General features: G+C 45.7%; 1 protein-coding gene across 1 annotated transcript; it reads right to left on the reverse strand.

Annotated features, from left to right (window-relative positions):
- Positions 1-620: 620 nt before the first annotated feature.
- Positions 621-6,608, reverse strand: CST7 (cystatin F). Its single transcript, XM_030946390.1, has 4 exons — positions 6,514-6,608; positions 1,630-1,802; positions 1,268-1,384; positions 621-807 (listed from the first exon to the last, which is right to left on the reverse strand). The coding sequence occupies exons 1-4, from the start codon at positions 6,587-6,589 to the stop codon at positions 715-717; spliced, it is 459 nt and encodes a 152-aa protein (XP_030802250.1). The 5' UTR covers positions 6,590-6,608; the 3' UTR covers positions 621-714.
- Positions 6,609-25,543: the final 18,935 nt, after the last annotated feature.

The following is a 25,543-nucleotide window of genomic DNA, read 5'->3' on the forward strand; positions in this document are numbered from 1 at the left end:
GTTGTGTATTAACCTGGATGGAACTATGCTGTTTAACCTCAGAATTATTCTTTGGCAATATGATTAGATTTATTAGCCTTGGCATTTGCAGTGATGCCCTTCCACAGTGTAGCTTAGCTTTAATTAAAGTGGAAGCACTCATTGGACCGAGTAATTTCTGGGATGTTTGTGTTTCAAGACATCCTTATCCATACCTCTGTCTTAAAACAAAAAAAAAAGAACAGCTCTCCCTCTTGCCTTCCTGACACATGTGTCTGACCATTTCCCTGGCACTGGAAAATCTTAAAACTTGTGTGTGTGTGTATACCCAGGCAAACCAGCCCACTGCTGTCAGGCTTTCCTAGGTGTTGTATTCACACGTGCTGTGGTTTAGACTTGTTTCCATCATGGCTTTGTGAAAGTTCATCTCAAAACAAGTGCAGCAGAGCTTCCTGGGAGTGCTTGGCAATTCAGCCAGAGGATGGATGGCAAATGAATGACAACACATGTTCATGTGCAGTTTAGTTTTGGAAAAACAGATACACAACTGGATAGCAAGACACTCAGTCAAGGCAGGCCTTGTCTTTTGAGTGTCTTTCTCAAGGAAAAAACAACCATGTGCTTTGGTAGAAAAGCTCTGTGCAGTCCTGTGCAGCTGTTCCCCACTTCAGTATTGACCTCAGCAGTCCAGGCAAGGAAAAACTCAGGGTAGGAGATTCTCTGGAAGTCAGGCTCTCATGAGGAAAGGTCTTGGTGACAGTGGGCAACAGGAATATGCACTTTGTGTGTCCAAGGTGTTATCCAGACCTCAAAATAGCATCTCAGCATCTGTGAATAAAAGGGGGACAGGTGAGAAAGTTCAGGTGTCTGCTGGTTGATCTCAGCATTGCAGGCTGTGATGGGGCAGGAGAAAACAGCATCCTTTTGTCTGCCCACTTTATCCTAGGAAAAGTGCTGTTTGCTGAGTAATCCTGTCTGGTGGGAAAGCCTGTATAAAGTGTTTCCCACCCAGGAAACCTATTTAGCACCTAGTCTATTTCTGCACACTCTCCTCAGTCACCCAGGAGCATGGGCCAGGTGGATGTGTCTGCTTCAACCCCCTGCAGGCAGGAGCTGGCCCTGGATGCACAGAAGGTGAGAACCTGGCCTCACCCCAGCTGGCACTGCCGAGGAGAGGCTTGTACACATACGGAGACATGGCAGAGCTGGTCTAAAAGGGATTGTACAGCCAGAGATGACCAAGAATCCCCTGCAGTTCCTGGGCACCCCAAATAAATGGAACACATACCTGTTGCAGGTTTTTTTCCCTCTGGAAGTGACAGCTGTCCAGGCTGGGGTGATCCCTCTTCTCACACACGGTGCGTTTGATTTCCACGTGAAGCATGTACTTCAGCCCTCTGACTATCTAGAGAAAGCAGTTTCCTCCTTTAGAGTGAGGGCAGGGGAAAGAGATGGCAAAACTTTGGCTAGAAATCAAGTGCTAAAGGTGGGAACTGTGTGTCACCCACACAGAGCCCTCCTGTGTAGCAGTGCTGTAGGGGACAGCTTCAGCAGCCCTGAGGAAGATCAGGGATGTTGTGTCTTGGATATGCCATGGGAGGGTCAGTTAGAAGATGGTTTGGAGAACCATCAGGAGCCTGCTGCTCTTACCTGTACCATGGCTTTCTTTATTTGTGATTCCTTAAACAGGAAGAGGTCATTGGAGCTGTTGTTGTATCTGTAGACCCCAAAGCGAGCGGCCCTGCGGACCTCGGGGCTATTGGTGTTCACTGGGACAGGGAAGCCAGGTCTTATGGTTGAGTGGGGTGGTGTAACATTTGTACCTGAAACAACACCAAACACCAGGGTAAAACACAGCAGGGGCACGAAAGGGTGGGAGCTTCAGCCCTCTGAACCAATGCTAAACCCTTTTACTTGTCCAATGCATTTGTACTTCAGCAGATCTCTGCTCGCATCCATCACAAAGTAGGTTTTGTTTACAGGTCTGAAATGGTGAAACAGTCCTAGGAAATGAAGTGATGTGAAGAAGTAAAAGCAGAGCTCAAAAGCTCTGCTTACAAGAAGCCAGAGTATCACAAATACTATAGAAGAAGCCAGAGTATCACAAATATTATTTCAATGTCCCTGTTATAACTCCCGGTTTATAAAAGGACCACTTTTGAAACTGCTTGTAAAGATAGGTCAGATGTTGCTCAGAGTGCAGCATAGTTTTGATAACATATCAAACACTGGCTCGAGAGTCCTGCTGCTCTTAATTTGCATATCTTCTCTTACAGATACAAGTTTTTATCCCACACCCCACCTTAAACCTTTGATGGCATCTTGAGGTTTTTATGTTAGAAGCATTCAGATGTTAGGAAGAAATTCTTCACTGGAAGGGTGATAAGACACTGGTACATGTTTAATCCTGGGAAGTTTTCAAGTCCAGGCTAGGTGGAGCTTTGAGACAGGGACACCTTCCACCTTCTAGTGGAAAGTGTCCCTGTCTGTGTTGGAAGTAGATGGTCTTTAAGGTCCCTTCCAACCCAAACAATTCTATGATTATCAAGGTCATGGAGTGGAGAAGCAAGGCGTGCAGGAAATGGAAATTGGGGAGTGTGGGGGTTAACCCATGACCTTTCACCTTACAGCAGTTCATAAAACCATTTACTGTATATTTTTACTTGCTTGTGTAGCTCTTTCCCCATGCACCGCTTATTTTTCAATCATTTAAAAGAAGCTCAGAGCTTACAGTTGATGTCATTATTTCACCCCCTTTTACATTTCCCTTCCTCTCCATTTTCCCACTTCTGAAATCCAAGAAGAGGAAGAAATCCCCAATCCTGCAGAAAGTGCCATCCAGCCACTGCCAATGCCAAGGGCTGCAGGTGCAGGAGGTGACCCTGTGTGCGCGCAGGCAGCGAGCCTGGGTGTGTTTGTGCACACAGGTGTACACACAGGGGTTGTACTCAATCTGCTGTCAAAGTCAAGCTTTTTATCACCTTTAGCTTTTTTTCACAGACAGATCTCTCGTCCCCAGCCAGCTGCACAGAGCATAGGCTGTGCGCTTAAGCCAGTTTGCAGGGGCAGCTTGATGATCTGAAATCTATTAAACATAAAAAATAGACCAAACCAGAATTATGTAACATCATCAGCATGGAAGGTGACAAAAATTTATCACACATGTTGCTTATGCACATCCTACTTATACTGTCACATCCTTCTCACAGGTGTTAATTGCTGCACCCACTTGTAGCAGAGCTCAGAGATTTACTCCTTGACCTGCAAAGGAGACAATTCCACATCCCTCCTCAACCCAAGGATGTCAAAAATCCATCTCTCTTCCTGGCTGATACCCCAACTACCTTAATGACCCTTGTATTTTCTTGCAGGTGGGAGCTGGGAGACCCAGGCCATGTGTTTCAGAGGAGTGGATGTTCTGCAGGTGGTTTTGTGTCTGCTGTGAAGGTGATGGGCTCTCCTGTGCCCTTTCTCTGATCTGTGTTGGCACTATGTGTGTGCAGCCAGCGCTGGGCAAGTGTTGAGGTGTTTTTTCACCCGACAGAATCCACTTGTAGGTCCCAAAACTATTTATTGGTGATATTTTCACCCCCGACGAAGGGGAGGAATGATTCATCTGACTCCATCTTATCAGAAGGCTAATTAATTACTTTATTAGACTATATTATTCTTTACTATGTTACACGATATTACATTACATCTAAACTGAATCTGCCAAGCACTCAATTCTGCTCACACTGCACAGAATCTTGTGACTGTCACCCAACAGTCCTGATACACACACACTCTTGGCCCTGATAGGCCAAGGAAACAAAACACCATCACTTTGGGTAAACAGTCTCCATATTGCATTCTACTTTTGCACAAACACAGGCACAGCAAATGAAAAGAATTGTTTTTCCTTTCTTTGAGCTTCAGAGAACGTGAATCCCAGAAATATTCTTGGGAAGAATTGTGCCTTGCTTGTCTCTGTGAGGAGAAATGTGGCTACACCTATTCTCTGTGGGATGGTGTTTTCCCACTGCAGCAAGGGTGGGATTTGAGAGTCACAGAAGCTTGTGACCATCCAGCCTTGGACCAAAGCTATTTCTCAGGCAAGCACATCTCACCCAGTGCTCAGCTCATGGGCAAAACTTTTCACAGGGGTTTAAGGCACTGGCATCCACAGGTGACTGAGGAGGGCCGTGCAGGACCTGTCTGCAGGCAGAAATGAAGCTCCAGGCAGAGCAGGCCCTTGGTTTGCCCACCAGGACAGCTGTCCTGTTTCTCAGAAACGCCATGCTTTTTCCTGTGCCATCAATACCAACCCAGCAGCTATGGGGAGCAGCTTTTTCCTGAGCTCACCTAGCAGCTGGGACATTCTGCCAGGCTGAGAGCAGGTTGCTGCCTTGGGCTCTTCTTGCTGCTCCCCAGCACCTTGCTTGAATATCTGCTCTCACACCTGTTGGAAAGTCAGGTGTTGCAGTGGTGGGGGTGTTGACATCAGATACTGTTCTTTGCAGGAGGGGGTGATAACCACAGCCCCTTTCAATCTGTACACAATGTCCTTTTGTGGCTTTTGAGAACCTCTTGAGTCATGGTGACGTCTTTTATAGGCTTGGGGTGAATGAAACTGGCTGAAACCACACTGTGTGGATGGAAAGAAGACTCTTACATGTATTATTCAAACCAAGAGTCAGAGTCCAAGAGCCCTTGTTCCTGACTCCAGTGCCTGGGAGATCCAGCAATGTCCTACATGGCCAGGCCTCTGAAATGCTTCACCTGGAGAGGTGAGCAAGCTGGACAGGTGTTGTAGACAGGTAGACTCAATATACCATGTGTTGTAAGCAGGGGATAGGTTATAGGTTATATTTTTCCCCCAGCTTTCACCAAGGAGTACTGGGTGTTTTACCTCGTTCATCTGTTGCAACCTGGTGTTGAAAACGACTTATACCAGAGCAAAGTGGGTGTAAAATCTACTGAGCCCTTGTGGGAGATCTTTATCCCACCCTTTTCCTCTGGGGACTCAGATTCCTTAAGGTTAGGATTTGGTTTTCTTCGTGTGCTTTCATTCCCATTCAAGGTGGTCACTCCATGGCAAACACACAGGTCTGAAATTACTTTAAGTGTTTGGAATAGTTTGCAGTACTCTATTTCCAAACCCCAGGGACTCTCTGGTGTGAGGTACCTGTAATTCTGATTTTCTCTCTGTAGCCTTTTCTGACCATTTCATCTGTGGCTTGTCTTGAGTGCCATTTCCTAAAAATTAGAATTTGTGTAAGGTGATGGCCCCGTTCCAGGCACAAGGCAGACTTGGCTCAGAGGGTCACATAGCACTGCAGGGCTCTAGGCATGCCAGCATTCCTGAAACATCCAGGCTGTGTAGGATCAGAGGCACAGCATAACTTGGCCAGGCACCTACAATACTCAGAGGCCACAATTGATCTCACAATCTGAGCAGACAACTCTTGCTGCTCTAGGGAGAGGTGCTTAGGAGCAGAGCATTCCTGTTCAGAGCCCATCCTTGCTCCTGGATTTGGAAATGTCAAGAGAGAGATGGAAAAGCCAACCCTCCTCTTGCTCCTTCTGTTGGGCAATAGTAGGGCTAGACCCTTTTCTTGCTCAAAATTAACTGGCAACCATCTGTTATTAAGCAAACAAGGGCTGGTTTTGCAGATATGAGTTGAATGTTGTGTTAAGAGGCTCTCTATCGTGCTTTCCTCCTTGAGGATTGCTTTGGGGACCTTGTTCCTGCAGTATGAGAGAGCAATCAATCCTGTGGCTGCTCCCTCCCAGGCTACAGTGAAACAAAAAAGCAGATTGCAACGTGTTGGTTTTTTCTTCCTCACCAGATGCTTTGAAAACCTCCTCCCCATTTCTCCCTCCTTTAAAAACTTCCACCCCCTAGCAAGGCTAGTGCTTTATCTTTACATTTAAGATGTGACAGAGTTCCTGCATGCTTCTGCAGCCCCCAAAGGAAACCACAGCAGAACAAAAAAGCTACTGGCTAACCAAACACCATCCCTGACTTCTTTCTGTATATGTGAACCAAAGTAATACTGGAATATATTCATTAGTACTGGACCAAAACCTTCAGAGAGAAACACTCATGTCTGCAGCTCCCATTCTAAAGATTTAAGGCCAGCTGCAATCAAGAGAGTTCCCTTGCTCAGCAAAGAAAGAAATGAAACAGGTTAATGCTTCATTAAAAGTCATCTAATCTGCACTCAAGTGTCCATCTGTACTTAGCAGTCAGATTGTTACCCGCAGCCTTTAGATTTAATAATCAGGGTCATGCAGAGTTTAAACACTGACAAATGAGTTAAAACCATAAATTGACTTTAAAACCCCTAAATGATATCCCTGGACAGCATGGTTCACTACACAAGGAGGAAGTCTTTTGAGCCGTTGGGTTTTCAGCTGCAGCCTGAGCCCTGCAGTGCTGAGCCAGCGCGGGCAGCAGCTGGAGAAAGGCTGTTATTTACCGCAGCACTACGTAGCAGCACTCACAGAACGTAAACCACAAGGAAAACAGCAATTATTTCCCATTCTTACCACCTGAAGTCCCGGTGAAGCTCCAGAGTGCCAGACAGCAAAGTGCAGCGAAGCTGCAGGGGAAGTTCACTGCCATCTCCACCACTCCAGAAGAGGAGCCCGACTGCCCGAGGAGCCACTGCCCTGCTTCCTGCCAGAGAAGTGTTTCTGTGAGTGCTCTTATTGGCTGGCGGGGACGAAAAAAACCACCCTAAAAGCCCCTGAATCATCACAGCTCTGATGCAGACTTTGTTTCCTGCTGATGACCACATACCTCGAAGCCCAGCCGCAAAGCTGTGGCTTGGTGACAGCAGCACCAGCCTTGCATGAGACAGGGACTTTTGCTTTGTGATCCTCAAGAGCAAAAGTGTGGACAAATACATGTGATACAGCACTGGAAAGGGGTGTGGAGGTGAGCAGAGTTACAGTCATGAGCTTTAAGGATCATGGGGAAAATTCATATTGAAGAAACAGTTCATGAGCCCTGGGGACGTGGCTCTTGGCTTGCATTTGTGCATCTGAGCGTGGACACCTGACAGAGATGATGGGTCCAGGGCCTTGCCTCCCCTGATGTGGAGATTGGGTGAGGGAGATGAGGAAGTTTTAGGCGTACCTACCCAAGGGGGCTGTGTAGAACAAAACCAGTGGGGAAAACATTTTGGGTTTGGTGGTAGAGCATCACACCCTCCATTTATAAAAGGTGTTATGACAACAGGAAAGGGCGGCATTAGAGAGGATCAGTTTTTTCTAGGTGATATCTAGAAAGAAGAGAAACAGAGGGCGAGGGGTATTTTGTCTCTCTGTGGCTTGAATTATGCAGTGTAAGTCCTTGGTTTCTAGATGATCCTCTCTAGGCAGTGCTGGCCTATGCTGGGGAGCTTGATAGCCCAGGGAAAGGGCTGGGTTGCCAGACTTTGTGGTGCAGCTGAAATAACCAGCTGACAGATTCAGGAGACTGGGAGATGAAGTGTTGTCTCACTGAAGGGCTGAGAGGGGTGCACCTCACTCTGTGTGTGTGTGTGCATATGTTTCAGGTGAGCAGGAAGGTGCTGGCTGCCTTTCACTTGCCCCACCAATTCCCCTTTTTGAGCAGAGGCTTCTTACAGCCTCAGGTAAAGTCCTAATGCAGGGCACTGCGGGCTGGAGGAAAATATTCTTAATATTTTGTCGTAGGAAGGGATTAGATAAATCCTCTTTTCAAATGTCCCACAGAGAAAGAATGGGGCAAGCATGGTGTGTCACTGGTCATCAGTCCTTCTTGCATAGGCTGCTGAATCAGACTCCTGAGCCTGTGGAAAACACTGACACAGAATGAGAAGGGATTTTATTGAGGGGATTTTAATTACTCTCCCTCCTTTTATCAATTTTTTTTTTTGAGCTCTCATGGCAGCCTGACTACTGTGACACAGGTAGGGACTCCATCAGGTGTCTTCAGCTCCCCCCTTTCTCCTGAAGAGCTGTTCTCTACATTTGCTGCCTCACTGACAGGTTCTGGTGAGTATCTTTCTAAGCCTGTAGTCAGGTGCTCTAACATGCAAGAAGGAGGTGGTTGGGACCCTGTGAGGCTCCAAAACTTCCTTGATGAGACACTTAAAAGGGCTTTCATTTACTCTAGGATAGAGGCATGGGAGAAGTACTAACAGGATGTTCTCAAGGGGTCAAAACAACTAAAAAAAAACCTCTTTACTGGCATCTTTCAAAAATCAATGAGTTTTGGCAAAATGTTTAGAGTACCCTACAGCAGCCTTCAAGCACCTAAAGGGGGCCTAAAAGAGAGCTGGGAGAGGGATTTTTGATGCAGTGACAGATCCACAGGAAATGGCTCTGAACTGACTGAAGTCAGTTTTAGATTAGATATTGGGAATAAATTCTTTGCTGTGAGGCACAGGCACAGGTTGCCCAGGGGCACTGTGAATGCACCATCCCTGCAAGTGTTCAAGGCCAGGTTGGATGGGGCTTTAAGCAACCTGTCCTGGTAGAATGTGTCCCTGCCTGTGGCAGGGGGGTTGGAACTGGGTGACCTTTAAATTCCCTTTCATCCCAAACCATTCTATGATTCTATAATAAAGCCAGACAGCCATTTCAAAAAAGCAGCATGTGTCTTCAGGTGACACATTTTTTCCTGCCTTCTTCCCTTGCCCCTTCTTTCCATAAAAATTGATCAATTACAGCTCTTCCATACCAACTTTTTCTAGTGCCCCTTTAATGACTTTGTCGAGGAGGTTTCTCTAGTTCTCTATTCCTAGGAAGAAACAGAGTGCTCACTAATGAGCAGTAGTATTAATAGTGCTAAGTGGTATTATGTAAAGAACCACAAAGAACATGACTCCAAAAATCCCACCAAACCCCCTCCCTCCTCCCCAGTAAGACCCAAAGAGGATCAAACTCCTCTAAGGCCACAATGTGCACATACCTGTTATTTTTCCTTTTGGAAATGTTGTGCTGTGGAATAAACCAGCAGCTGGAGACTGTGATGGTTGTCCCTTTGCAAAGTCTCATTCCAAGCAGGTGTCACCTCCTGGGGTACTGCTCTGTGCCCCAAATCCATCTGCAGAAGTGAAGCAGTGTGGTGTTTTGTCTGACATCCAACCCCAGAAAATGAGTCAGATACTCTTATCATTGAAGCTCCCTGAGGGTCACTGGCAGGAATTTCATCCTCTTTCCTTGGAAAGCATGTGTAGATCTCCTCTACACCAGCCCAGGGCGCTTTGTGGAGTAGATTTCACTCACTGCATTTCCCAGTGTGTGAGCAGGCATCCTGAGCAGGGAGAGGATGAGCATAAGTGGGCACAGAAACCCTCACAGATTATCCCAGGGTAAACAGAGCGTTTGCTTTAAGCAAATAGCTACCCCTGACCCAGTCTAAATCAAACCTGTGATCTTTCTGCATTAAGATGGATTATATAGATCTTGAAAGACTTGCACAGATGAAGAAGCCTCGTGTTTGGGTTTTTTTGTGTGAGTAAGGGATGTTTATTGCAAGCCCTGGGATTCCAAAGCTGCTCTGTTTTCTGCCAGGGAATTTGCAGGGTTGTTACATTCTCTCTCTCACTGTTGGCCTGAGTTACAAGAGGCTTTGGCAACAGTGCAACTCCGGGGACTCTTTAGATTAAAATAAAATAAAAAAAACCAACCAAACTTCTATTATTCATAAATCAAGGATGTAATTTTATCCTCCTTTGGACTGAAGAAGCAGAAAAGCCACTGTACCTGCTATTTGATTTTCATTTGGAACATGAGGTGGATTTCCTCATCACCACTTTCTGCTTCAGTTATTCAAGGCCAGACATTTGTCCCTGCAGCACAACCCAGCAGTTGCTACCATGCTTCCTGGAACAATGCCAGCAGGACCTGCAAAGGATCCTGTTGCAATTACACTCCTGTTAATGCAATCAGCATCTAGCCCTGCACCCACAATATTTCATTTTCAGTTCCCACTCCCTTGTTGTACTTCGTGGATCAGTGGGGACTGTAAGAAAAACTAACGTCATTAACTTTTGCAAGGAGTTGGAAGATGACTGGAGTGTGTTTGAATTGTGCATTCCAAGGCTTTAATTAAGATGCATTTAGCCCTGTCAATAGTTGTGGGTTTTTTTTCTCCTTTAAATATTTTTTACATTTTCTGGGCTTCCATCAGATCTCTAGGGCAGCTAATTTCGTTGGTGTTGCTTCAATGAAGGGCTTGAGCAAGATACTCCATACTGGAGATCTGCACTTTGCAAGAGCAAGATATGTTGAGGTGCAGAGAAAGGACAGTTCAAGGAAGAAGCACCAGGATAAAGAATTCTGTTGAGGATAAAGAATATAAAGAAAATAAAAAAATATATTGAGGTCCAGAGAAAGGATAGTTCAAGGAAGAAGCACCAGGATAAAGAATTCAGTTGAGGATAAAGAATATAAAGAATATAAAAAATATGTTGAAGTCCATAGAAAGGATAGTTCTAGGAAGAAGCACTAGGATAAAGAATTCAATTGAGGATAAAGAACAAAAGAGTATTTTCAGTCTAAAGGAAGGGGGGGAGATGTTGGAATGTTAGTTGACACAAGGTAGATGATGGACTTTAGACCTAGTTAACATAAGGCATTTGATAACAGGATGCCTTGGCAAAAGCAAACAGAACTTTGAAAATTAGACCTAGATTGCAAGAAGATTTAATCAGATAAGTTTACCAGAAAAAGAAAATCCCATTAAACCCTGCAAGCAAGAGATGTTATATGCATAAGTTTGTGTATGTGATTTCAATGTAATCATTGTAGTACACACCACTAGTCTCCCTAAAATAGTATATATGTGCTTGTATCCCACAATAAAATCAGATTCTGATCACCAAGTCTCCCCATCTCTCTCCATCACCACATATAAAGAATATAAAAAATACGTTGAGGTCCAGAGAAAGGATAGTTCAAGGAAGAAGCACCAGGATCAAGAACTCAGCTGCTCCTCTACCTTCCTGCAGCAGGAACACCTCCCCAGCCCAGCTTTTGAAAGTGGGAAACCAGCCTGACAAGCCACAGGACACCTGACACCCTTCTGAGCAGGGTGTGGCTGAACAAGTTTGGGGAGGTGCAAGGGGAAGGAGCACTGGGTCAGTGCTGGTGGCCCCATTTGGGAATTTGTCTCCATGTACCCAGCAACAAGAGGATGCACGGGAGAAATTGGTGGGTTGACGTCCAAGCAGAGAATTTGTCTACTTGCCTTTCCTGCCAGGTGCTCTGTAGCTCAGCCACTCTCCCCTGTGCCCCCACTGCATAAGGAATTGTGAATTTTCGAGGGGATTGAGGCTCGTACAGTTGCATCTGCTGTTTTTTGTTTTCCTACCTGCAATAACTTCTGAATTTCTATCCAATATTAAAGCAGTCTGGGAGGCTTGAGGATAATCTGGTTACCATACATTTCTAGAGGAGAGATGTGAAGAAGAAATGACTTGGCTGAGGCAGGGGTAGGGCACACAACAGTGCCATTATTTAGTTTATCTGCCAGCAGCACTGCCAGCTGCTGTGAGAGATGACCTATGGATTGCACTGCAGGAGGCTGTGATATAGGTGAAGACCCCTCCATGTTTTACCTTGTGGCTGTTTTATTAATTTTGACATGAACAAACCTCCTATCCCTCCCCTCTCCAACTGAAGAGCCCAGAAGCCTGGAAGCATTGGCTCAGTCAGCTGGCTGGGGTCCTCTTTGGAGACCAACCTGGTGAAATGGGTCTTATCACACTGGAAAGTGACCCTTAGAGAAGCTGCAGAGGTTATAGATGCTAAAAAGCCATCCAGGTGGCCAAAGCAGGGGTGAACGCTGGGTTTGGGGTATTCAGGATCAGTCCTAGCACAAGCCATGGAAAAGCAAGTGCAAGACACAGAGAGGCACTGGCACAGCAGTGCAGGCCTGTGTCTGCAATGCAGTGTGTGCTGCAGGTCTCCCAGTGTGAGGGGAGAAAAATCTGTGTTTGAAAATCCCTTGCACAACCTGGTGGAGCTCCTCTGCCTGGCAGGTGCCCAGCTCCTCAGTGCTGGTGAGACTTGGATCTGACAGCCCCAGCCTGCTTCTGCTGAGCTGTGCTCCCTCTCACCAGCACTGCCAGCTCCTCCCTGGTTCTTCAATCCACGAGGAGCAACCACCAGCAGATCCAAAGGAGGGCTGAGATGTGCTCTCACACACAGGTGGCAACACCAGCCCGTGCAAAATGCTCCCTGGGCTATGAGGATGGTGTTGGAGAATGCTGTCCTGTAGAGAGCAGAAAACCAGCTCCTAATAAAATTTAAACCAAGCAGAGCTATGTGCTTGCCCTCGCTGCTTTAGGCACACACAGTGCCCAGGCTGAGGGCAGCAAATGAAATTCCCCCTCCAATCTCAGCCACTCTGCTTCTCCCTGTAGTTTGGGCAGAGGCTGAACTGCCACACAATTGCCACCTGCTGAAATCCATCGCTGAAAAAAACGTGGTTCTATAGGGAAAAAAAGTGAAGAATCAATCAGGGCTTAATGATTTTCCCCTGACTGCAAAACTGCTGTTTCTCAGCAATTGGAATCCCTGTCCTTCCTCTCCTGCTGAAAGGCTGAGGAGGTTTTAATCACAGGCATGGAGTGAAAGCTTCAAAGCCCTTGTCTGCAGACAAAAGGGACTTCTCAAAGCCCGCTCCACCTGAGAGGGCAGTTATGAACACCCCTGCTTTGGCAGTGCCTATGAAGAAATCCAGCTGGTTAACAAGCAAGGAATAGCTGTGCTTAAGTATTATAAAAGGATCCAGAAATGCCACTAAGCCTCCCTGCTTCAGAGCACTGTGTGAGCTGTGCAGTGGTGGTCAGAGAACAATGGGATGTCTTTTTGCCTTGTCTCGAGGTCCTGCGAGATTTCTGCATTTCTTTTGGAATGAGCAAGTGCAGCTGGCTGTTGTGTACTGGCAGAATGAATTTAGCCACGCTAGAGACTGCTTGGGAATTTTCTGTTGATGTTCTGTTGCAATCTCAAAATATATTGCTGTGAAATGAGCTCTTTCAGGTACCTTAGATTAATTTTTTTTCTCTGTCTTCCACAAGCAACGCACAGCCAGAGCAAGTGAGAGTGCTTTGGATTGTTCTGCCATTAAGCAGAGCTGCTGCAGTGCATCAGGGGAGCTGTTCTAACACATGCTGTGTGCAGGGTATGGAAAAGGGTCAAGCTGTGTGCTAACTTTGATCTCCCTCTGGGGCTGTCTTGGTTTTCCAGCACATTTAGTAGTGCCTCATTTTGCAGTGTGTGCCCTAGGTGCAGCCAAGCTCCACCACTTCCCCCTGGGCCCATGACCAGGGCTCTTGCTCTGGCTCAAAGATGGATCTCCTGTATAAGACTGGTGGAGTGGGAAGCTGTGTGTCAGTGGTGCTGCCCTGCAGTCCTTCAAATTGGCTTTTCTCGGCTGTGCCTGAGGGTGAAAGCTGAAAAGTAAGGAGCTATTGTGATGGTGCTCACACGGGCCTTAGGATGAGGGAAGAGACGAGGATCTGACTCCATGTTTCAGAAGGCTGATTTATTATTTTATCATATATATTACATTAAAACTACACTAAAAGAATAGAAGAAAAGGTTTCATCAGAAGGCTAGCTAAGAATAGAAAGGAATGATAACACAAAGGTTTGTAGCTCGGGCTGTGTGATTGGCTGGACTGTGATTGGCCATTAATTAAAAACAACCACATGAGACCAATCCCAGATCCACCTGTTGCATTCCACAGCAGCAGATAATCAATGTTTACATTTTGTTCCTGAGGCCTCTCAGCTTCTCAGGAGGAAAAATCCTCAGGAAAGGATTTTTCATGAAAAGATGTCTGTGACAAGTTATCTCTGGCAGAGGGAGCAGAGATGCAGGAGGATAACAGACTTCCTTGAAGCTGACCCTCTCCTATCTCCCAAGCAGCTGCAGTGATCAGTTTTCCCATTTATTTCTGTTTGCTCAGACTGCTGACCTCTCTGAGACAAGGGGATGTCAGACTGAGAGTCTGAGCAGAGATCAGTGAGCAGCTCTCTCAGTCAGGAAGAGCTTTGCCCCAGAGAATAGAATGGCTTTGTCACAAGCTGCCAGGGCAGACCCATCACCAGGGTGAGTAATGCAATGGGGTGAAGTGAGGCCCTGCAGATTTTCTGTGTGAGATGGAAAGAGCTGGGAAAAGTTAAAATAGACACTGAGGTGTGAGAAAAATCCCCTGGACACTCAAGGAAGTTGCTCTTCTCCTCCTTCTTGCTGGGCAGCCCAGCATCATCACACGAGCACGATAATGAGCCAGAGGAGAGGGGAACTGCAGCCTTGTGTATCCTGTGCATTCCTCCTGAGGCTGATAAAAGTGGCCAGGAGACCTTGGACAGGACCTTGGGGCAGGCACAGAAGGTGAGACATTTTTGGGATTCATTCAGAAGCAAAGGAGTTAATTTTCCTCCCCTGGCCTCCCAGGTGTGGAATGGGAGCTGTATCTTTCAGAAAAGCACTTGGAGCTGAGCTGAACCTGAGCTCCTGTTGACATAAATGCAGTTTTGCACTTCCTTTCGATAGAATTAGTGCCAAATGGTAAATCAGCTCCAGTACCTTGATGTGTCTGCCCAGCCTCAGCTCTAGGAGCACACTGCTGAACTCTGCAGACCTGCAAGAATGGCAGTGAGCAAAAAGAGGGATTTCTCTTCATTTACAGGGTCTGTGACTCCTAAGTCAGCTGCCATTTGATTCTTTTTCATTGTCTGTCATCAGTAGAGGGATAAGAAACAGAGTTCTGAATGCAAGGTTCTTGCATGTCCCCTTTTGCTCTAGTCTTGGACAAATAGGAGCCAGATATTATCCTGAAATTAAAGAACTACAGAGCGGGAGGAGCAGAGTCAGGGCTGGGACCAGCTGTATTGTGGTGCCTAAATAAGGCTGCCAGCCTATTTAGTGTGTCACAAAGAACCTGGTGAAATGACTGCCCAGGGAGAAGAGGTGTTAGAGGGCTTCTTAATAGGAAGGGATGTAATACCCAGTGACTGGAAATTGAAGTCAGCGAGAATCAATGTAGAAATATAATGTAGATTTTCGAGAAAGAGAGAGAGCAATCAGCCTGATTGCCAAGGGACTGAGTTCTCCATCAATGTGAGTCTTTAAATTAAAGGGAGATGTCTTTAACAGCCTGCCAGCACAAAGGCAAGAGAATTCTGGGACTTCATGCAGGGGTATTAGGTACAAGGGGGCCAAGCAATCAGTCTCTGTGTGGCAAGTGCTGCACCTCCTCAGTGATGCTCCTAGGACAGAGCCCACCTCTGGCTGAATCTGTCTGGAAGAAAAAGGATGAACAGGACTAAGGAAGTGAGGAAGCTGAGCTGAAACCAGGCATTTCACAAAAAAACCAAAGCCCTGCACACCAGTCTCCCCCAGAGCTGCATCCCTGGGTGAGTTGGGTGGGAGCAAGGCTCTCTACTCTTGAGACAGCATATGTAAGATAATCTGTGCCAATTTTGGTTTTGGACAGTTCTTCATTTTTCAAGCACATCATCTGGAAGCTGTTTCAGAACATCTTTTGTAAGCTATTGCACTGCCACTTCCTAACCAGGAAACTATTATCACTTTAGAGAAAAATGTTCCTCATATTTCCACAGCAGTTAGATGTGGTTTCCTGAGAGTACAGTCAGAGGTAACTTGTGGGAACTATCATTTAAAATTTCCCAGCTTTTAAATGCTCTTTTTTAAAAAAAAGTGTCTATTTTAGCAATATTGTATTAGAAGAATGTGTGTTGGAATCTGTCATTATTAATCTGAGAATGGTCTGGGCTGTTCTGTGTGGGAGCATCCTCTGCTTGCTTCTCATTCCCATTACAGCACAGTGCCCACAGGCAGAAAAGCTGATAAAAGCTGCAGTCATGCTTTTACACCAGGAACTTGATTTTTTCCTCCTGAAGTGCAGGCACATACACACCCTTGGAAGTGCTTTTGGGCTTGATAACCTTGTCCACTTTTCCAATGAGTTCCACATGAATTACACTCCAGAGGCACAGCAAAGGGCTCTGACCTGCAGCGAGGCTTGGTGGCCAGAGCTTGGGTGCGTCAATGGGAAGAACATCCAAACAAAACAGTGGGTTTTGACTAAAACCTGTTGGTTGTAGAGGATAAAGTTTAACAGAAGGCATCTCTCTAATAGGATTTTTCTCAGCCTGGTGTTCTTGTTTAATGCAGAGCTGTCTCTGCTCTTTTTGCACTACGCCCCTCACTGAACCACTTGCTGTTATCTGCACGAGTGCTGTACCTAGAGGCCCTCTTCACACACAGCCTCAGATTTCAGAAATTGTGGGAGCTTGGCTTCATCATTAAAGAGAAAGAGAAGTTTCTTTGCCCACTCCTTCTCCTCAAACTTCTGTTTTGCTGCATATTATGCTGCACATATTCAGAGGGGTGATAAATTCAGCCGTTTTTGCTCTAAATGTAATTCCTCAGTAATTGCCATCTATTTATTTTTATTGGTAGCAATAACTTAACTTTATGAATGCAAGCTCTGGACTCTTTCCATCAGTGTGCAAAGCTTTGCTTAATAAAAGCAAAATTGCATTTGAGAAGGTTTAAATGAGGTGGTTTCAAAGAAATGTTGTTATCATGGAATCATAGAATGGTTTGGGTCTGAAGAGACATTAAAGATCAACTAATTCTAACCCCTCTGGCATGGATAGGGATACACTCCACTAGTCCAGGCTGCTTAAAGCCCCATCCAGCCTGGCCTTGAACATTTCCAGGGAAGGGACAAACCAGCTGTTCTGGGCAACCTGTGCCAGTGCCTCACCATCCTCCCTGAAAAGTATTTCTTCCCAACATTTTATCTAAACCTACTTTCTTCCCATTTAAAGCTATTCCTCCTGCTCTTGTCACTACATGCCCCTCGTCAGAAATCCTTCAGATCTCTTGCAGGCCCCCTTTCCGTACTGGAAGGCTGCTGGAAGATCTCCGTGGAGCCTTCTCTTCTCCGGGCTGAGCAACGCCAGCCCCCTCAGTCTGTCTTCACAGGAGAGGTGTTCCAGTCCCCTGAGCATCTTGGCCTTCTCCAGACCTCCTCCCGCAGTTTCATGTCCTTGTTATGCTGGTGGTCTCAGACTGGCAGCACTCCATGCCTTGAGAAGCACAGATGGAATGACACTTGGATCCTGGAAGGCCAAGTGCAGGGGCTGCTCCGGCCTTATTGATGAACAGTGGGTCCAACCCAGCCAGACCTTCCCCTTCTCATCCAACGCTGCAGGAGCTGTTGCACAGTGCTGGGGCCTTTGGAATAGGATATTGCTGGTGTGGTTTTCTGATTCAAAATGAGCACAGCTCTGGGAACTCTCTTGCTGTAATTTTACCTTCTCTTTTGCAGTTTTCTTTTTCATATTTTGATCTATCTGCACCGGGAATAATGAACCCTCAAAACTCACTCTGACCCATGTACACACAGATCTTTTTGGTAGTCACATTGAGCAAACTTCAAGAGAAACTCTGGGTAATTTTTGTCTACATTCTCATCTCCATTTTACCATCAGACCATTAAAATAAGTAAAACATCTCAGGAAAAAAAAAAAAAAGAGAGAGACACAAAAAAAGGTCAATAAATATTAGCATATTTGAAATGTTTGATAAGAGTCTATGCTGGCTTTTGATTACTGCTGCCTTTTATACAGTTCTGAATCTTTTATTGTGCATTACCAAGAGATAAAGCACAGCTACTGCTTGTGCAATGTGGTTCTATACCCTAAGCAAAAATGCCTGTTCCTTGATTCTGTACGCTACCAAAAGGGATAAGATTTTAATTACCAGACAGTAAAGTCCCTTCCCATTTTCATGGTAATAGACCTAAAGTTATTTTTACTCACTAATTATACGGTGCCCGTTAAAATGCCAGTGTCTAGGTACAAATTGGGGTCGCTGAAATTCAGAGAGGTGTTTATTTGTAAATCATGTTTACATGATTTACATGTTCCCCTGCAGGGGTTCCTGTCGAGGGACACACAGGATCCCATGTGTCAGGTGGCCTGGGACTGTCACTTGTCCCCTGCCAAACCACAGGGACAGCACTCCCTGTGGGACTGTGTGTGTCTGCCTGTCCATGCACCGTGTCCTGTGTCTGCTGTCTGCTGCAGACAAGAAAGGTTCCTGTAGGGTTCAGGAAGCCAGGAAGTGTGAAATGCAAGGAAGTCCTGTTTGAGTCCTGTGCTGCCCATAAACAGTGAACCCAGCTTTTCAAGAGCAGCGCTTGATCCAGGGGAGGAGTGTGGTAATCACATATCCTCTGCACAAAGAGAGACATAGCTCCCCCAGGATTTTCCTGGGGAACTGTGAGAAAGCTCAGAGAAGGAATTAAAACCATTATTATCTCAATCTCGGCACATGGCAGGCAATCTCTGTTTGCCAAAGAGGTTTATAAGAAGGGGGTCGTCCCTTCTTGACCAATAGGTGAGAGAAGATTCCTAAAGGCCAATCAGGTCTTAGGTCCACCATTGTTTCTATAAGAACTGTGGATTTCTAATAATAAAGTGCCTTCTCATGCCTTCTGAAGATGGAGTCTCTGTATCACCTTTGTCTGTCCCCAATACCCCTCTGGTGATAACTGGTGACCCTTTTGGTGACAGAGGAGAATTTAAATTCTCTTCCAGCTCACTTGGGCCATAAATGAGCTTTATAACCAGGGCAAAGTGCCATTTCCACTGGCTGAGAGAATGGGTATCATGGTGGTTCTTAGACAGCTCTATCTCATTGGTACAGCAGGTCTGAAAAGACACTTATTTCCTGGAACAGAGTGGGGCTACATCCCCAGGGATGTTCCTGGTGCTAAAATGCCAAACCCAGACTTGTTCCGGTGCTTATTTGTAAAGCCTTGCCCTGAGCCTGATCAGAGGGAGAGTGGGGGTTCCTCCTTAGTCATAGCTTCCCTGTGGCTTGTTCTTGAAAGATGCGCCTTTCTCTCCCAGGAAAGAGCATGGAAGAGGAAAATATCACCAGCCGCGGTCTATGTACAAATTACGAACAGGATGGGACTGCTGTGGAACGAACTTCAAGCTGTTTTATTTTCCAGCATCAGTCTCATTACATGGTTATCACAATGGGAAGATGCCAGCAGCTCACATGCCAGGCAGCAGACCAAGAACTTAATGTTACAACTTTATAAGTTTTTTGACCAATCACACAAAGCAAAAGCAAACTGACAGTAGTTCTATCCAACCACTGTAAGCACATGTACCTTTGGTTAAACAATGCTTGCTTATTTTGAGTACAATACCTGCTTGTAAGCCTTTAAAACACAATGTACAGAGCTCCATTATTAAGTTTAGACCTTCCTAACATCTTGCTAGATATACTTTTCTGCAGCTTAGGGAGTTATTCTAGACAAGCGTTAATACACAGACCATTGTTCTATTTGTCCTTACTTTTCTACCTCTTACATAATTTTTCTGCTGATCTATCTCATGGCTACTGCTTAGCTCTAATCACAGTTCTGCTGCCTCTGAGGCCTGCCTTTTGCAGCTTTCCCAAAACCCTCTGATTTTATGGATTCCCACAGAAAACAGCATCCTGACTCATGCCTTAAGCACCTCCAGCTTTCACTTTGAATTTGGAAGTCAGGCTGGTGAGGTGTGAGTGACACAGAGGTATTAATTCAAGCATTTCTGAAGGTAAAACACGTGCTGGGATGTGTGCAGACCACACCTCAGAGGAGCATGGAAGAGGATGGACAGGAGTTTTCCAGAGCAGAGCTGAGCATGGAGACACTGCAGAGTGAGGGAGATGGTGTGGTGGTGTTTGCAGGGGTCCCAGGACGAGGGAAGAGATGTTGACTCCATGTTTCAGAAGGCTGATTTATTATTTTATTATATATATTATATTAAAACTATACTAAAATAATACAAGAAAAGATTTCATCAGAAGGCTAGCAAGGAATAGAAAGGAATGGAATGATAATAAAATCTTGTGACTGACCAGAGAGTCCGAGACAGCTGGACTCTGATTGGCCATTAATTAAAAACAACCACATGAGACCAATCAAAGATGCGCCTGTTGCATTCCACAGCAGCAGATAATCATTGTTTACATTTTGTTTCTGAGGCCTCTCAGCTTCTCAGGAGAAAAGATCCTAGCAAAAGGATTTTTCATATAACATGTCTGTGACAGAGATGGATGCAGACCTTCAGCTCAGCAAGCAGCTCTGGGTCACTGCTGTCCACAAATCAAATTTGGGGATACTCCTGGGGGTTCCTCAGCGGATGCTGCTCGATTTGGGCAGCCAGGAAAGGAGCCCTGCTTGGCCAAAGCATTGGGCTTCCATCAGGGAAGCGGGAATTGCTGCCACCACGCAGGGGCTCTGCGTGGGCAGGTGACAAGCGCGCAGCTCCTGACGACAGAGGGCACACGGACACAGCGCTGCCAAGCGCCACACGGGCAGAGCCAGCACAGTCCTGCTCTGTTCACCCAGCAGGAATGGTGCTCTGCTGCATGAGCCCGTGTGGGGTTTTATGTCATTTTTGCACCAAGAATGACACAGCAGGCGGGACGCAGTGTTGTAGACAGAGCAAAGGCTTTATTCAAGAGAACCGCGCGGTTTTATAGAGCGATACGATAGATTCTGTTTGATTGGCTAACTAACAAAAACATCCTCCTCATACACTGTCCTTGAGAAGAACAGAAAGACGAAGTAGAAAAACACCACCTGCATGTCGAAACGCAGGACATTCCTCTGGCTGCCCTGGAGGACTCGAGACCCTGGCAGCGGGCTCAGAGACTTTGGCACGGAGTCAAAAACACCTGTGCCTTTGATTTTAACCCATGGAAACAATTACCAACTTTGTGTGAAGAGTTACAAGCCACAAGGGTTTGAGTAGAATGTTAGTGAATTTATCACAGGGTGAAAAAGTAGAATTTTGGGGTTTTTAGAATGAGGGTTCAGGAAGCAAAATGGAGGGATTGGGGCGTGACCTGTCCTTTCTCCCCCTTCTCTTGGCCTCCATCTTCTGCTGTGATGGTGGCACTTGTGGATTGGTTTAGAGTAGAGACAGACTGTCTAACATAAGTGATAGGTATTGGGAAATTATTGTAAATAAAATACACATAGTTTTTAGTATGAAAAGATAACACTGCCCTGAGGGCGGTCAGTGTGCCATGAACTGACGTGCAGGACAGATCTCAGTGGGTCAGAGAAAGACAATATATTAGATAAGAGCAAATAAGCCTCTTGAGAATGAGAGCCTACGAATTCTGCCTTCTTCTTTGGTCTCAGGGCTGGGAAAAAGAGACTTTCTAACACCTCGGGGTCATCTCAACACCAGAGACCCCATCACCTGCAGATTGTTTGTACTTAACAAGCTATCACATCCTTACCACTCCCTAAAATTCTCACAAGCTGCTGTGAGAAATGCTTCCCTTTTCTCTCTCTCTGCCCCATGGCACCCACAGTTTTACCTGGATTTCTGGGGACTTCCCTGCAACAAGGTTTCAATTCTGAGTCTGCAAGAAAGGAGGAAATGGCTGTGAATAAAAACATCAGCATCTGGCCCAAAGAGGCTCCCACTTTAGCCAGTGAGTTGGCAGCAGGGAAAGCCAGGGGGACAGCAGTGTTTCATGTGACCCACTGGCCATGGCAGCTGATTTAAACTCATCTACAGGGCAAAGCCCCTCAGGAAGTGTCAAAAACGCCAATCACTTGTTTTTAAATTTTTAAAAGTTTAATAGTAATACAATGGTTATAAAAATAGCAATATAGTTAGAGTATTAATAATTTGGACAATTTGAATTAGGACAATATGAGACAATAAAAACAAAGAGTTACGGACAGTCTGGGTACCTCTCTCTGGGCAAAATAAGACCGAAAAAGGACCCAGGTTAACAGAGGATTAACCCTTAAAAGCAACAGCCTGTTGCATATTCATACATCTCACACATGATGCATAAATTCCATTCAAACACAGGATTCTGTCTGGTCAGTGTCAGCTTCTTCCTCTGAATCCTTATGGCATCTTCAGAACTGAGCGAGGCAGGAAAAAATTCATTTCTTCTGATAATGGAGCAATAAATTCTTTTTCTCTGAAAGATTCAGGTGTCCTGTGCCTGCTATCTTGGTGCAAGTACTTTCTTTAAAAAAAGTATCTTACATAGCATAGTTTCTATTTTAACATTATGTTATAACCTAAAACTATATTTAACACACTACTTAAGAAAATTAATACAGCATAATTTTCTAACATAACACATGTAATATTAATTTCAATATTTGTGAAAAGCCAATCATAAAATATGCATTTTTCACATGAGGGATGTGTGAAGCCTGTGAATGCTTGCTAGGAAAATAACCAGCATCATTTAGAGTTAAGAAGGTGTGTGGGGTTGGGCTGGATCTCAGGCTGTTGGCATTGAGAGCAATTTGCTGGAACAGAGAGGATTCTGTCTCTGGGTCCTCAAAATGTGACACAGACAGTCACCACTGCTCTGGTTCTGCTCCCTGAAATAGTTCATCTTGCTGTGCAAAGAGGCCCTGATGCTTCAATGGCCTCTGGGCAGGGACAGCACCTTCTTATATGAAGCAATTTACAGGATCATGACTCCACCTGGAGTTCAATCCTAAGGCACCCACCCACTTTGAGGATGTGTTTACCTGCTTTCTGTGCCTAAGCAGAGAGCACTCAGGAGGTCTTGCCAGGGAAAAAGTTTCCTTGAGGTTTTCCTGCAATGATACTGAACTCTTGCCTTGGTGTTTGGGTTTGTTTTTAAAACGATTCTGCGTGTTCTGCAAAGAGATTAATTCAAAGCATGGGTCCAAAATCTCACTGCAGAGGGGTAGCTGTACTTCTCAGTGTTTACATAAATCAATCAGCTGGTGTTGCACAAGAAAGAGCTGCCCTCCAGTCCTTCTGAATGTTTTATCATCTTTGGGCTGATGACTATAGCTCACAGACAAAAAATCAGGAGGGTCTTTTCCAAAAACTGCTAAAGCAAAGCTTCTTTAACAGGAAGCTCCAGGTATTTTGTCTGTGTGAGAGCCTGGAGACCCAGATGTTCCTGCAGGGAATGGGCAGCCTCATGCTTGGTGCTGCTGCCGTTCCTGACCCAAGCTGTTAAACCCCCAAACAGGAGTCCCTATGGCTAATAGTCACCACAGCTTTTGTGGGTTTTTTGCAGCCCATCTGGTGGGCCTGGCTGCAGGTTTCCAGGTGGGTAGAGAGCAGACACCCACCTCTAAAGTCTTCACTTCAAAGGTGACTTGCAAAAACCACACCCTGTGACAAAGGAGAAGATCTCCTATTGAATATTTGGCTTGGGAAAACAAAACAAGCAAAGCAGCTACATCAACAACAATAAACCCAAAAGAAGACCTGCCCCTCTGTTCTGGACTTCTAAAGGATATTTGTGCTTGATTCTGTAGCAGAGGAGGAAGGAACTCTGTGCTACCAAGGTAGACTGCATTCAGGTGGGACCGCTGATTTTGCTCATGTGAGTGCTGCTGGTGGTGTGGGGGCTGGTAAAGGCACTGATCTTTGTGTTGTTCTGTGTTCTGTGAGCATCTGTATCTTTAAGACACAGGCTTTGCTGTGTGAGACACCCAAGAGATGGAAACCTGGCAAGGAGGCTGGTGAGCCAAAACCCCTTGGGTTCTCAGGCCTGTGGGGTCGCACTTCTGCTCACAGGATACTTCCTAGAATGAGCTTTAGAAAATGCTGTTCCTTACCAGAACTCTGCTTTAGGGCATCTTAATGGCTTTCCTGGGGGATTTCTTCCAAGAACTGCAGGTTTCTGCAGGACAGGTGAATCCCTGTTTCCAATAGGGATTCAGCATCTTGCTGCAGTTGTGGGACAAGACAACAGTACTGACCTGTGTAACCACATTGAACACTGACCATTTCTTTCTACTGAAAGCTTTGAATGTGACTGGTAAGCTCCAAAAAAGTACAAAGCCTTCATCCAAAAGTCTTGGAAGTGCAGTCTAGCACCATCTCTTCCAAACACAAGATGTGTGCTTGTATTCATATTCTGCACAGGCTGCATAGCTGGTGTTTGATGGTGCATGTCTCAAAATCAACACTGAAATGAGAGGCCTAGATAGATTTGTTCTTTTAATGTGACTGTAAAGTGGAATTTACTTCTAAAGCAGCATGACATTGATTTCCCACAAAGTGACAGTCTTGTCTCATTACCTTGATTCATTTGTTGTCTGATGGATTTTAATAGCAAAGATCTGAATTTCAATGATTAACCCCCACCCCAAGAGGAAAAAGTTTAGAGCTCTGTCACATCAGCAGTTTCAAAAATAACCAGTGTTTGGGAAGAAATTCACAGTATTGGAAGCCTGATGGCAGGGAGCCTCAAACAAAAGGGAAACATTGAAGATGGAGAGATAGGGGAGAGAAATGTTGGATGGGAGAGGCATTAGCATTGAACAGGCAGGCACAATGTCCCTATTAACAAAGATCAACTCTATCTCTGTGTCCAGATATCTTCTGCTCTGACTTACCCCTGTCTGTGCTGTGGTACTATTTCCTTGAAGCAATCTTTCTCATTTTTGGGGCTTCACACAGTGTGTTTTATGTGCCACAAAGCTACAATTCCAGTGGGATGTATTTGACTTACAGACTTAACAGATTCTGTTTCTGAATAGATGGAGTAGAAGTAGATGGGACAAAGGAGCTACAATAGCATCTGTAGAGAATAGCCAAAGGAATATAAGGAAGAGGAAAAAAAAACCACTGAGAGTGGACAGAGATAGTGAGGTGAGGTTTGTCCACTGTGTTTTAAGTTTCCTGTAACATCTTAGTTATCTGAGATCTCTGGGCTTATCTCCCTCAAAGTGGCAGCTAGGAAACGACATTCTCACTGTGCTGCTTCATCAAAGTGATGGCTGCTGTTTTAACAAGCTGCATTAGCCAGAGATTGATGGCCCCATTTGCAGCATGAAAGATCAGTGCTGCTTGCAGCAGTGAAGCTCTGAGCTCCCCGGGGTTCCTGCTGACAGAGGGGTGTCAGGCAACTGCCAGGGAGGCAGAGCTGGTGGAGAGGCTGCTCCCCTGTGTCTGGGCATCACTCTGGGGACATGGGCATCCCCACACCTCGCACATTGCCTGCTGGAACACTTGCAGCCCTCCCCTGCACTGGCTCAGAGACTGCGTCAGGATTGTTCATTTTGCGGTCCCTTGTAGGAAGCTGTTCCATGTCATTCCCACAGGGGTGCTGTCTGTGTGGGGCAGAGCGTGGCTGGGTGATGAGAAGGCAGATCAGATCTTCCTCTGGAGCCATAAGTCATCTGTCCCATCCATGTCTCCTGTCCCAGACCATGGGGTTGCCTCAATCCAGCGCTTCTGCTTGTTCTTGAAACCAAAAGGGTGACAGGGAGGATAGGGGGTCACTGCCTGTATCAAAGCCTACACACACACTGCTTATGAAGTCAAGTCTTCATCCACTTGGGGAATTCTTCACACGCTTGTGAAGAATTGGATGGGGAATCAACTCTGGCCTGTTGTCACTGCTTCTGCAATGAAGGAGTTTTACATTCTGTAAATGCCAGGCAGACCCTTTGAATCAGGCAGTGGGAGTGGTGGTCACAGGGAGGGATAACAGAGTTCTTGGGAGG

The sequence above is a fragment of the Camarhynchus parvulus genome, chromosome 3 (genome assembly GCF_901933205.1).
Source record: "Camarhynchus parvulus chromosome 3, STF_HiC, whole genome shotgun sequence".
Taxonomy (NCBI): Eukaryota; Metazoa; Chordata; class Aves; order Passeriformes; family Thraupidae; genus Camarhynchus; species Camarhynchus parvulus.